General features: G+C 38.0%; 1 protein-coding gene across 1 annotated transcript in view; it reads right to left on the bottom strand.

Annotated features, from left to right (window-relative positions):
- PPP2R2C (protein phosphatase 2 regulatory subunit Bgamma) overlaps positions 1-12,873 on the bottom strand; it is a gene marked incomplete at both ends in the record, with an annotated part of 199,466 nt that overhangs the window by 96,897 nt on the left and 89,696 nt on the right. The window contains 3 exon segments of the mRNA XM_080623909.1: positions 3,033-3,083; positions 3,086-3,145; positions 3,148-3,183. Of these exon segments, the coding sequence (XP_080480035.1) occupies positions 3,033-3,083; positions 3,086-3,145; positions 3,148-3,183 (147 nt within the window).

Here is a 12,873-nt window from a genome sequence, read left to right as displayed (position 1 = left end):
CAGCACAGATACCTAAACTGCTTCTAATATTAGGGTTATTTTCTAAACCCCAGAAGTCTGAGTTAAATACATAACCCCACAGTATCAAATGAATTTACTTGGTCTCTATAACCATCATTCCTGAGCTTTTACTGGCATTAAGGAGTGCTATAAGCCACTCACACCTATGAAAAAACAAATACTTCTCTGCAATTAAAATGAGGGGAAAAGCCTTGCTTTGGGTTCCTGAAAACAGTGGCCTGATTTTTCAGTTAATAAAAAATAAAATATGGAACAATGGTTTTGTTAATTTTTTATTAGTTTTTTTTTTTTTTTTAATCTGATAAGAAACAGCCACAAAACTCTAATGGTCTTTTGACCTTCCAATTCCCCAGTTTCACAGGGAGATTATGGTCCCAGGAAACTTTTCCATCAGAGACCACAGACCTTGAATTAACAAAACATACTGGGTTTTTTTGAATGCAATTTCATTGTACCGGTAAATTCCTTGACAAGTTCTACTCATGTTGCTGAAAATGGGCATACTTCTGTTTTGTCTCAGATCTCAGACATCAGATCAGCCTAACTGTAATTAAACATTTGTGCTTGATATGCACATGTCTCAAGGTATATCTGTATTTATAATATATAGGATGTATACAGACTTTGTTATACACTACAGAGAACTACATACCTATCTCAAAGAGGATGTCCTTTCTTTTCCAAAACATACTTACTTTAAAATCACATTTTTATTTAATTCACATCCTATAAAACAGTGCAGAATTCCTTAGTTTGGATCCATAAACAGCATATACTTGTCATTTTGGTACCTCAAGCAGAAACAGGAAAAGCAGGACAAAGAGAATCCAAGAAACTTAGAAAGCTACATTCAAAGTTTTAGTTGCCCTTGATTTTAAAACATGGTTTTTTCCAACACTTCCCTTACTCATCAGATACAGTGGCTTATCATAACAGAATACTAGCTCTTTCCCATTCTTCATACTTTCAGAATGAGAATATTGGGTGAGTTTGTTTTGATATACTTTTGGTTTATTTATGGGGGGGAGCAAGGAATTTTTTTTTACTTAAGCTGCAATCCAGTAATTCACAGATAGAACATCACCTGTTTTCTGCAATATGTGAAATAGGACTCCGGTATTAGTCATGCAAGCACACTTTGTTCAAAAAAACCGCTATACATATATGTATGCTGAAGATATCAACATGTTCCTTGAAAGTAAGTCCCTATCACATACAAGATCAGATTTTGTTCTCATACCAATAATTCTATTGAACTTAGCCCAATGGCAATCTATTGTTTCCCAAAATATAGTAAATTTGCTCTGAAGAGTTGATGATCTAAAGTCAGAATTCAAATAGAAGAGAGCAAGACAAGCCAGAAATACGTACACTTTGGTTACCCATTCTGTGTACTTAAACCATACACACTCTTGCCTATATAAATACGAAAAATGTAGATCAAGAACAGCAACTTATTACAACAACAAGGTCAGACTCAAGGAGGGCTGGGATACAAAATTGTCTTTGACCTCAGCTCGGAAAGAATTTTTCCATGTTCTAAGTTGCATGAAAGAAATTACAAAGGTGCAGTAGCACAGCAGAGATTCAGTGACTGAAGGATGCAATGTAAGGCTAAAATCAGCACTTAAGAAAGGATAAATAAAAAAGTAACCTAATCAGTAACAGTCATAACGATGGTTCCAGCTGTTTCTAAAACTCTGAGAGAGGACAACACAAATGTTTAGAATGCCAAAGAGAACGCAGCTACGCTATTACCCTTCATTCACCTATCAGAAAGGCACTATTTAAGCATAAATACTTACATTGTTCTTGGCACAAAATTTCTTATGACAAAATAATTATTTCATAGACATTATTATCAGGAATTTTAAAAAGAACTTGAACCACCAGGGTTTTTTGTCTTAAACAAAAGAAGTAAACTGTTCAATATCTGCATATTAGCCCAACTGATAAGTGTCTAGAAGCAACTCTCTAATAAGAAGGAAACTCAGGGATAAGACAGTAGAAACTATTCCTCCTAGTACACAGAACTACTGATACATCTAGGGCCCAGGAAAAGTATTACGGAAGTATCAAACATAAAAGAGGGCATCTTAGCACAAGCACTGTACACTCAGACAAAAAACAATCTGCCTGGTTACAATCCAGTTACAGGAACACATCTAACCCATCAAACATGTGCAGCATACCAAGTTTTGTGTTATTTCAGCATTCAAATGTAGAACTTCATTCTTTTCCATAATATTTAGACTTCTGAGTTCAAAAGTGAGTTGACCTAGGTGCTTCAAGGTATTCGGCAAACTAGATAAATGTGTTTCATTAGATAATCACGGAAGAAGCTGTGTTAAACCAGGAATTTAAATTAGAGGGATCTATCAAAAAACTCTGTCAAAGGTCCCCTGCATTATACACAAAGAACAGCAGTTCCATAGATGTAGTATTACCTTCTCTGAGAAGCTGTATACCCCATTATGAAAATGATAAACAACACTAGCTAAGTTGCCAAAGGACACCTTTAGAATTAGCAGCTAAGTAAGAATAAGAACTCTTTATGTCAATGAAAAGTCTCCATTTATACACAGGTCACTAGTACAGAAGACAGAATCAGTACCATTTCATGCCATTTTCTGCAGTCCAGAATAAAAACACAAACAAAACAGATAGTGTGTGCACATGAGAGACAGGAAAAGGAGAACCAAAGAAAGAGAGAAAAGGCTACATGCCTTTACTTTTATTGAAAGCATTTAGGTTTGCATCATCTTTGGGACATCTCAGACTCTAAATAACAACATTAAGAACACAGGATCTCCAGGTGTGCCACTCCCTCTAAGACACAATTGTTTTCAAAAACTTTTATTCACTGCTTGTAAAGTGACACAATACAATCAATGAACTGCAGACATTTTTATCACATTTGCTTTTTGTGGCTTCCAAGGTCCATTGTCATAGGGGCTCTCTGTAACCAGCCATCTGGGATGAAAACAAAAATAAATGCTAGATATCCTTACCTCCAAGTCCATCTCCAGAATCAACCTCACAGATGCTCTCGCCTTCCATGTTGTCTTTAGGATGCAGCAGAAAGCAAGATCTTCCTCAAGTGACTTGCTCAGGCTCCAGAAGGAAGCTGGATTGATCCACTTTGCAGCCAGCAGGTGATATCTTTCGAACAAAAACATAAAAATAAAGCCATTGATCCACTTCTGCTATACAACAGAGAGGTCATTTAATTTCCCCCTTAAGCCCCCCAACTTCTCAAAACTGTGTGTCAGTTAGTTCTACATTCAATATCTCAGCTCCTTATATCAATACAGTCTTTTCAGCAGGTATTTGAGGTCCTTTTTACTTGTAAATTCAATTGTCATTCACAGTATAAACCCTCCACCCCATATAAAAATGCTGTATCAGCCCAAATTCCAGGATTATATTGAGGGGGAAAGCCTTAGCACAGGCCCATGCTTATTCATATGCCTGAGGACTACAACAGGCAATATGGAGCAATGTACTTTCCACCTACAGGATTAGCTCTGCTCTGGCATGCCGTGGGTACTGTGAAACCAAACTACATTCAGGTTCCAAACAACTATACAGATTGCAAGCACACAGATCATGTGGGTTTGCTTTCTTAAGACTATTCTTAACATCACTTTAGGTTTAGGCAAAGAGCATCTCAGTTTAGCAATGGAGTTGTTTGCAGAAGAGTGTAAAGAAGAAAAGTACAAAGATGGCTGTGGAGAAAAGACAAACCCACCTCTTCATTTATTTAAAAGAATGACAGTAAGGGAGTAAAATTTCTTTTCCCTGCTCTGAGCTTGAATAGCTAGTTGTTTTTCTATTCCCCTGCTCCAGTGAAGCTAGTTTTCACGCCTCCTTCTCTTTTTGAATAAAAGAGAAATACCTCTCAATGAATTAAAAAAGAAGTACTAATGAGTCAGGAAACATCCACTCATTAGAGCCTTTGAGAGGCAAAAATGAGACAAAAATAATCAAAACAGCATGGAGTTAACTTTGCAGCAAGCAGAGATCTGCCATCCAATGCTCCTGATGTAGACAGCAAAGCAAGAATGAGCTCCGCCACTCATCCCCCCTGTGTAACATTTGCAGTCTGATTATTTTTAAAATAAAGAAAAACAAAAACCAAAAGCCATCCAAAAAGAGGCTTATCTCTGCCACAAATGAACTCAGGCCAAGAACATAAAACATGAAGAGAGAATGATGACCAAGTACAGGAACATCTAAAACACAGTTCAGGTATCATTAGTAACCTAGAGCTAGCTGTGGGGCAATGTATTGGCTGTCTCCTTGCCAGTTTCAAATGGGCAAATATTTAATTTTTATTTGCAATTCTGTGGCCTTCTCTTTTGTCCCATACTCCTGTGTTTTACTGAGAATGAAAGAGGGAAAAAAGTTCTGTATTAACATGAACTGCCCTGCATGTTCTGTTCAACAACCTTGTTCAACTTCCTATCTAAGAGAAAGCAATAAACATTATAAACAAATCTGTATTGAGAGATCAAGTAAAAGACAGGCAATAGTTCAAGTACTATGTCATTTTGTTGATAAAAAGAAGGGCATACCTAGAAGCTCCACACCAGATGAACTCTACTTTCTTCAATCTTCAGGCATCTCTCTCAGCATCTGCATGTTTTTGTAGATGTTCTGGGGGCTGAGTGCAGGTGTCTGTCATGTAACAGAGCACACATGGCACTGCAAAACACTGAGCAGGCTTTCCATGGAGTGACAAGTGTAGCACAGCCATCTTACACTGCTGATGCCTCTTCTTAAACTTGCATCAGCAATTCCAGGTGTTCTTCCACATGAGCATTCGTGTTTTTCAGAAAGTACACGACTGCAGTTTGCAAAAGACTGAAGACTGAGAAAGGATCCATGAGAATGCTGATTTTTTAGTGATGAAGTACCCATCACGAAAAGAATAATCCATACATTTCATTTTAAATGTGAAAATACTTACCAAATAAATAACTGGAACAGAGCAGTTATAGTATCAAGCTCTGGCTGCATAGTCACACTTGAAATATGCATGTTCCATATGCTGATTTAGGATACTCTCAAGAACAATGACATAGTTCTTGTTTATAAAAGCAATGAATATTGGATTCCAGTGATTAAAAAAGCTCTACTGTAGATGTCACAGGATTTAGTGTTATTTTAACTGGATGAATGAGTCAGATGAGCAAATAATTGTAATTTGAGAAAGTCAACTTCTTCGTCAACTTAGACACAGGCGTTACAGACCTTAATGTGTTCATCCATCTGTGAACAAAAATGTGTATCCTTATGAAAAACACAGTGGGTCTCATTTTGCCTTATAGCAATGAACTAAATGAAATCTGCGTGCCTTTAGCAAAACCTGTGAGTGTAGAAAGTAGTAAATTTTGAGACATTCAATGCATAAGGGTTGATTATTAAAATTAGATATCAGTGCTGTGAAATACTAGCATTTCAGTGCAAGGTTATTGAGACATTAAGTGGAACCAAAGTCTTCATCACCTAGTTAGAAAATTACTATTATCATTATTATGAAAAACTGAGATTAAAAGAAGAGAAACAGAAGATGTGGTTTTAAATAATTTATTATTTTACATACATTCCTTGTGAAACAAATTAATTGCTCTTTATTACATGCTTGCTGTCCCTTCCCACTTGGCTCCCATGCAAATGTTGCTTTTAATAACATTTCATTCCCAGCTAAACCTATTTTTGAGGGGAGGAGGGGCTGTTGGTGGACACAAGCTCCCTATTGTTCTGTTCCCTAGCTATAAAAACTCTTTAATTAAAAACTGAAAGCAAAAGGATGCAGCAGTACTGCAGAACTGCTCAAATGTAATCACAACAATGGGGTAACCACAGAATAGTATGCTTAATCCAGAACTGCTTCACGCTTGGCTGTGTGAGGTTGTGAATTTACCCTTTCTGCTAGGCAGTGAGGGACCTGAAATGTTTCAAGTCAGCCTTATCACAAAGGAAAAACTCCACAGCAGAGAAGCAGTAAAGAATGATGTAGGACTACAGCTGTTTTAACACAGATACGATGCAATAATGAGTTTGATGCTTTTTAAATTATAGAGCATTTGAAACCTACAGTACCAGGACTCCTTCGGTCACATAGTTTCATTTTTTGGCAGTCTTTGCTTCCTGCTCAACCAAACCCTTTCCCCTGCTACCACCATACAGTAGGTCCCATTTTCCACAATCAAACCAGAGACTAAAGCCACCTGGGACCAAACCATTATTTGGTGCTGGTATCTGGTCCTCAATGAAAATGCTATCACAAAGGAAAAAACAAGCAATGAATACGTTTGCATGAAGTCTTTGTCAGTTATTGGGGAAGTTGTTTCTGGTGTGCAGGGAATAGCATGTGGAAAGAGGATTGGGAGGAGTCTCAGCAAGCCAGTTGTTCACAGCTTCTGCCTGAATGTAGTGTGCAGAAGCATCCATGTCAGAGTAAGGGAGCAGTGGCAGCAATATGAAGTCAGGAATACATAACTAGGTATTAGTTGCAGAATTCATCCTTCTTCCCTCAGTGTGGTGAAAGAAACATCACTGCTGTGCAAGGGGAGCGATAGAGCAACTCCTTTTATTAGTTGCTTTCTTCAGACCATGCCTGACCACACGCACTGTATAGCAGGCTGCACAGAAGCTGCATATGCCATCCCAGTAGATGCCATGCAATCCCATAAACTGGAAGAACCCCCAGCCACACATACATTGGTGATCTTCAAGCTTTTTAACAAGCCTGAGCCCAAGAAAGCCAAATTAAATGTAAATGACTGCAGTCCCTTGATGTTTCTGAAATGAGCTCTAGCTGTAGATACTGGATTTTGCAGAATGAATCCCCAGTAAAGTAATGGAATGCTGACACTGGAGTATATGTACATTTTGATGGCAACATTTGAAAAAGCACAAATGGTGTCAAAAAATCAAAGTACGATAAGAATATTTATATTTTCAGGGAACTTTACAACTTTAATTTTCCGACTGAAGTCAGAAAGATCGTAACTTGCTAGATTTCACTGCCAGTGCTGAGATGACGAACATGCCAGAACTAAAATGCAAAGGGAAGACCAGAGTCACTGCAGTAGCACACTTCTCTGCTAACTCAAAGACCCCAGCAGTCCCAAATACATGCGGTGGGTACACATTTTCAAACCAGATTCAACAGATTCCAGCATAAGCCCAAACTTCAAGCCTGCAGCAAAACAGACCTTCCCCAGATGTACACTGCTGACTCCTACCCATAAGTCTCAGAGAGTATTTTCTGGTAGTTTATACAAGAGACCATTCATCTCCCTTCACCTCCCTCCATTCTTTTCTCTCTTGGGAGCCCACTGCAGAGGGCACGAATAGCGACAGTGCTTCCCTCCCCTTGCTCACCAGCCTTTTCTGTTATGTTTGGTGGAAATACTGTTTTTTAATCTTTTGCACTGGTTATCACTGGAGAATGGTTCCATGTGAAGAACATCCTGGGCATGAGCATTAGGTGACTGCAGAGACTGACTGTGCAGCTTTTAGGAAAACATCTGATGTCAAGGAGGATCCAAAAGTAGAATAATACCAGATTTGTAGCACTATTATGTTCTTATATAAGCCTCATCCCAGGAGCAGAATTCTTCTATCTACCCCTACCAAGGCAGGGGTAGAACCTGAAAATCTGTACTACTACATCAATAGAGAGGAAGCTGATGCCAAATCTACTTCTGAAAAGGTTCTTTCCCTCCGAGTTTACCATCAGTTGGATCTATAATGAATTATCAGTGATATATTTGTACTAGTCCTGCGCCTCTGCAGGCAGCCAACCTCACACAAGGAGTTCTGCTCAACCAGTTATTTCTGCTTTCCCTCAATTTTTCTCATTTGTCATAAGAATTTATTCAGAGTTAATGAATCAGACCAAGATTCTTCATACATATTTAAGTGCTTTTCAAAAAGGAAATCTACATTTTGGCAATGGGCAGAATCTTGTATTCAGTCAGGCATAACCATGCTTGAGTTAGTCCTGCAGTAATACCCTAACAAGAAGCCTTCCCGACTACCAGACTTAATAATCACAATTCTTTCCTAACAAGGCTTTCAGTAAAACTGTTTCATTATTCAGAGAAAGTCTGAGTTGAATAGATTCACCTCATTTTACCACAAAGCTGCATTTTTTTGAGATATCTCCATATGGAAATCTCAAGGAAGTCAAAAGGAATTATGGATATGGGCATTTTAAACACTGACAAAAATCTCAGTTTTCACTAACTCAAAATAAGCTCCAACTCAAGATTGCACAAAAATAAGATCAAGTGCTAACAAAATATCTTGCTGGGAAAAGCCATGAAGGGAGATCTACGTATTCTAATCCTGCAAAATACAGTTCAGGAAGGATATAAGAAACAGTACCAATAGATGAATTTCACAACTTCATTCCTCCAAAACATCATCTGAACTGAAAAGAGGAGTGATTTCTAAGTCTGAGGTACTTACTTCTGCATGGTTTGGGTTTTTTTCCTTAACAAAGTTTATATTTTCAAATCTCTCCATACCCGCTTTACCTGCCAAACTGTTTCACCACTCTCATCACACATATCACTTCACTTTCCAATTGCTTTTCTTTGCATTGTGAATTGTGACTACTGTAAAGAAAGTTATCTCATGCATTAGTGTGCAGCAGGGTTGGCAATTCAGCCTCTATTTTAATGTAACAGAGTACCACAAAACATTTGACATGCTGGTCCCTTCCTTACGGACCAGTACTATAAGGTACAGTGTGAACTGTGCACTGTAAACCAGGAATCCCCAGCAAGCAAACACAATGCTCTTTGTTATCTTAGAAAAACGGTTTTTCCATTTGGTTTCTCTGCTAATGGCATTAACACTAACTCTGACATGTACAGAACAATAGAAGCCAAGCTAATATTTGTAAAGCCACCTGATGATGTTGATGACAATCTGAAAACATACACTACATATCATGGTTTCTGCTCTACGCATACTAATTCAGTACTACTGAATACTAACGGAGGGCAGGGTATTATATCAGAAGTATTTTTTTTTAAGACGTGTCTAAGAAGCCAATCTCCGCAACTTAAAATTTATTATATAGCTAGTAGGAATCAGCAAAGATTAATCAGTTATACATCTTTGACATTTACACAAATTGATTGCTGCACAGTGTGGTTCTCTCATTAACGTAAAGCACACCTTAAAACACAAACCACCAAACCAAAGCCCCAGAACCCACATAGAACACCTTAAAACCACCCCCTAAACATATCTCCTTGATTTTAGTGAATTTTCAGTTAATTGTCTAAATACTCCTTCATTTTGATCAGATGTTGTGTAGACACAAAGCTAACCAAATAGCAGAATTTTTCCTATTTCTAGTAGGACTGTCTATTTCCAAAGGAGAGAAACTACATTCCATTTTGAAACGCACATCTTACTGTAATCAGCAGTGATTCTAGGAGCATATAGCAAAAACAAAGGACTGATGAACATATTGATCAAAACTGCCAAAAAATGTACAGAAAATCTGATTTAAAAAAATAAGGGAAACATAAAGTAATAACAAAAGACCCCAAACAGGTGAAATAAAAAAACCCTTTAGTACTAGCATGGTTTTACTGAGAAGTTTGCAGTGTAAAAACAATTTGCTTTCCTTAGGTCTTAGCTGAAGGCCTAAATTACGCATGTAATACATACTTACAGTACTTTCTCATTTGCTGTAACATTAATTTTCAAGACAATGTCAAAAAGCTGAATTTATGCCCAGCTACAGTTTTTATAACCAACCACGAGGAATTTAGTTTGTATGCTAGAGCAACTGTGGAAATCAATTCTTAATTTATGACCTTGCTTACCACAGCTTGAAGCCTTGCAATAAATAAATGCCTTGAGCCACAAATAAGAAACATTTGGTGAATCAGAGACAAATAACACAAATGTATATGTGTATATATAGCATTAGAAAGGTCATATAAAATACAGTATTGACTCTTTTCTTGCTCTAACATAATAATGTTTGAAAGGCAGGACACAGTAATTGGCTGCATCAATACCTAGGTGGTGAACAGTTACGAGTGTCTATTTTCCTTTCAGATTACAATGTTCATCCTTTTAGAGGAATTCTTGTTGCCTGCCTGGGTTGTTTTGTTTTTTTTTTTCATGGACAATGCTATAATGCTTAAAAATACAGAATCTCTGGAAAAAAAAATAAAAATGTTATTTTCTTTGTGCTAGCATATGCAAAGTCTTTCTCTAAATGCACATTTAAGCTTCCTTCTGAAATTGCTCAGTGTTACATCACTAACAAGAAGAATAAAAATGTCAGAGCTCAAGTGTTAACCCGCACTTAGTCACAACTACTCTTCTTTCTAAGCTGAATCTCTCAAACCCTCACCTATATGCCATTACTTATTTCTCACAGGGGTATAACGTAAAAGAAAAAAGCACCTCACTGTTATTTTAGGATTACAACTCACAGAACATTCTTGTAAGCAAATCTCTTTAAAAAAACCACACCTTCCATTCTTGATGTATCTGACTGACTTTAGATTTTAAGATCAAGTAGTACAAAAATAGCACTAGTTCAGCTAATTTCCCTTTCTTAATTGTCTCCTTCCTGTTTTGCTGCAACCCAAATGTGAATGACTGTCACTCCTTTTTATATTAGCATGGCATTATTAGTTTGCACAGCAGGTGACCAAAGTAACTGATGGGAAGGTTTCCCTTATCTTAACCATAAATAAGGGATGTAATCTAATATGAAATGAAGGAATTTGGAGATTCATAATTACCCTTGGAGTTTTACATAGAAACCACATCCAAGACAAGACTTGCTTTCTTCAAGCATAATCAAAGCTTTAGCCGAAGTAGATCATTAGGACCCTTCTAACGTTACATTTTCACAAGACCCTGTAACATAGAATCATAGAATCACAGAATAGTTAAGGTTAGAAAGGACCTTAAGATCATCTAGTTCCAACCCCCCTGCCATGGGCAGGGACACCTCACACTAAACCATGCCACCCAAGGCTCTGTCCAACCTGGCCTTGAACACCACCAGGGATGAAGCATTCACAACTTCTCTGGGCAACCCATTCCAGTGCCTCACCACCCTTACAGTAAAGAACATGTTATGATCAGCTCTCAATGAAAGCTTTGCCATTGATATAAATAGAAAACTTTTATTGAAATGCCCTTTTCTGTTCCTGCTAAAAATCACAGCTGCAGCATCCAAAGGAACATAATTGTTCTCTTGTGTCTTTTAGGCATGCGTATCAGGTGCCAGCACTCCCTGTAGAGGATGGAGAAAGACATCGCACCTCCTGGTATGGCGCAGAATTTGGAACAATTCTCAGATTACCTGACCAAGCAGTGAGTATAACAGCTAACTGTGTGTAGGATTTGAAAAGACCACATACATTTCCATTACTCTAACATCAAGTCATATATATATTATACAACGCTTTTCAGTGGAAGGACACTGAACAGAAGAGCAGCTTAATCCATTTTCATTTGCTTTACAGTGTCTGCAGTAACTGCAAACCAGCTACTGAGAGACGGGGGAAACGTTTTGGCTTTATGGTCCGTGGAACAGGGGAAAGTATGGTAAAAGCATGATGTTGAAAAGCCAGTGATAGGTCATAGTCCATTTAATTTATTTTCCGCTATTTTTAACTTCTTCCTTAGTGCAAGTCATTAAAAATTTAACAAGCCTCTTATTTTGGAACCAGGACTGTCATCTCATTTAGGAAGGGAAGATTAATTAGCAGTGAATTACACTGCTCACAGGCATCACGCTTCTTGGGAATACCCAGTCTAGGACAGCAGTACTGATAAAACCAAAAATGCCATCAGAGGAAAAGCTAGACTTACACTGAAATTACTTTGCTCATCCTACTTAGTTCTACCTATAAGCACTGGCATACCCAACTAAAATCCCCAAAATAACTCAGGAGACTTGACACTTCTTCTCCAAGGACGCATCACCTTTTGTCCTCAATGTATGTATTTATTCCAGACTAAGGGTGGAAATGATGCAGTGTTTACTGGTCAGAACTGATGGCTGGAAGTAGAGGAGAAACTATCACATTCCAGATGCACATGATGTTTTCATACTGAAAAACAGGCTGAGATTGAGCCTACCACAGGATAGACTAACCTTAGCAGCAGCTAAAGCAGAGCAGGAAGAACTCCAATTCTATGCAGGCTTTTCCATAGCTCAAGAGCAGGAATTATAACTTGGCAATGGTTTGTGCCTAGCTGGAATGAAGAACTCATATTCTAAACTGAAGCCCCTCAGGTAATAGCAGTTATTTTACAGGTATAAAAGCATATCCAGTTCCCAAATCTACAAAGATTTTGTGAATGACATCAACCAGACTGCTACACAGCTGCATGGGAAGGCACAGGTATTAACACAGCCCTTGCAGAAGTGGGGAAACCGGCACAGCAAACCCTGAGGAGAGGCAATCACCTGCACAATCTGGAGTAACTCTTGCTAACTTGGGACCCTCTCCACAGTTAATATTGACTCCCCACTCAACTCCACCTGCTATGTCCTGCCTAGCAGTATAAATCAGTCTTAAAGGCAGTTTGTTCTAACTGTGGGAGAGTTGCTCAGTTAATTTGGGTTAGAGGAAATCACTTCCCCACCAACAAAACAACAAACTTACAAGACAATGTGCAGTTGCTTATAACCAATGACCCTTACAAAACAGTTTCAAGATTCAACATCTGGGAAACACAGCAATGCATTCACTGATGGCTTTGTATCAGCATAAATGACTAATTACTTTAATCACAATGCTCAAAAGATAACAAACCTGATTTATTATAAATACAGGG

Source organism: Psittacula echo, assembly GCF_963264785.1.
Source record: "Psittacula echo genome assembly, chromosome: 1".
NCBI classification, from domain to species: Eukaryota; Metazoa; Chordata; class Aves; order Psittaciformes; family Psittacidae; genus Psittacula; species Psittacula echo.
This window is presented reverse-complemented; position numbering and strand designations above follow the sequence as displayed.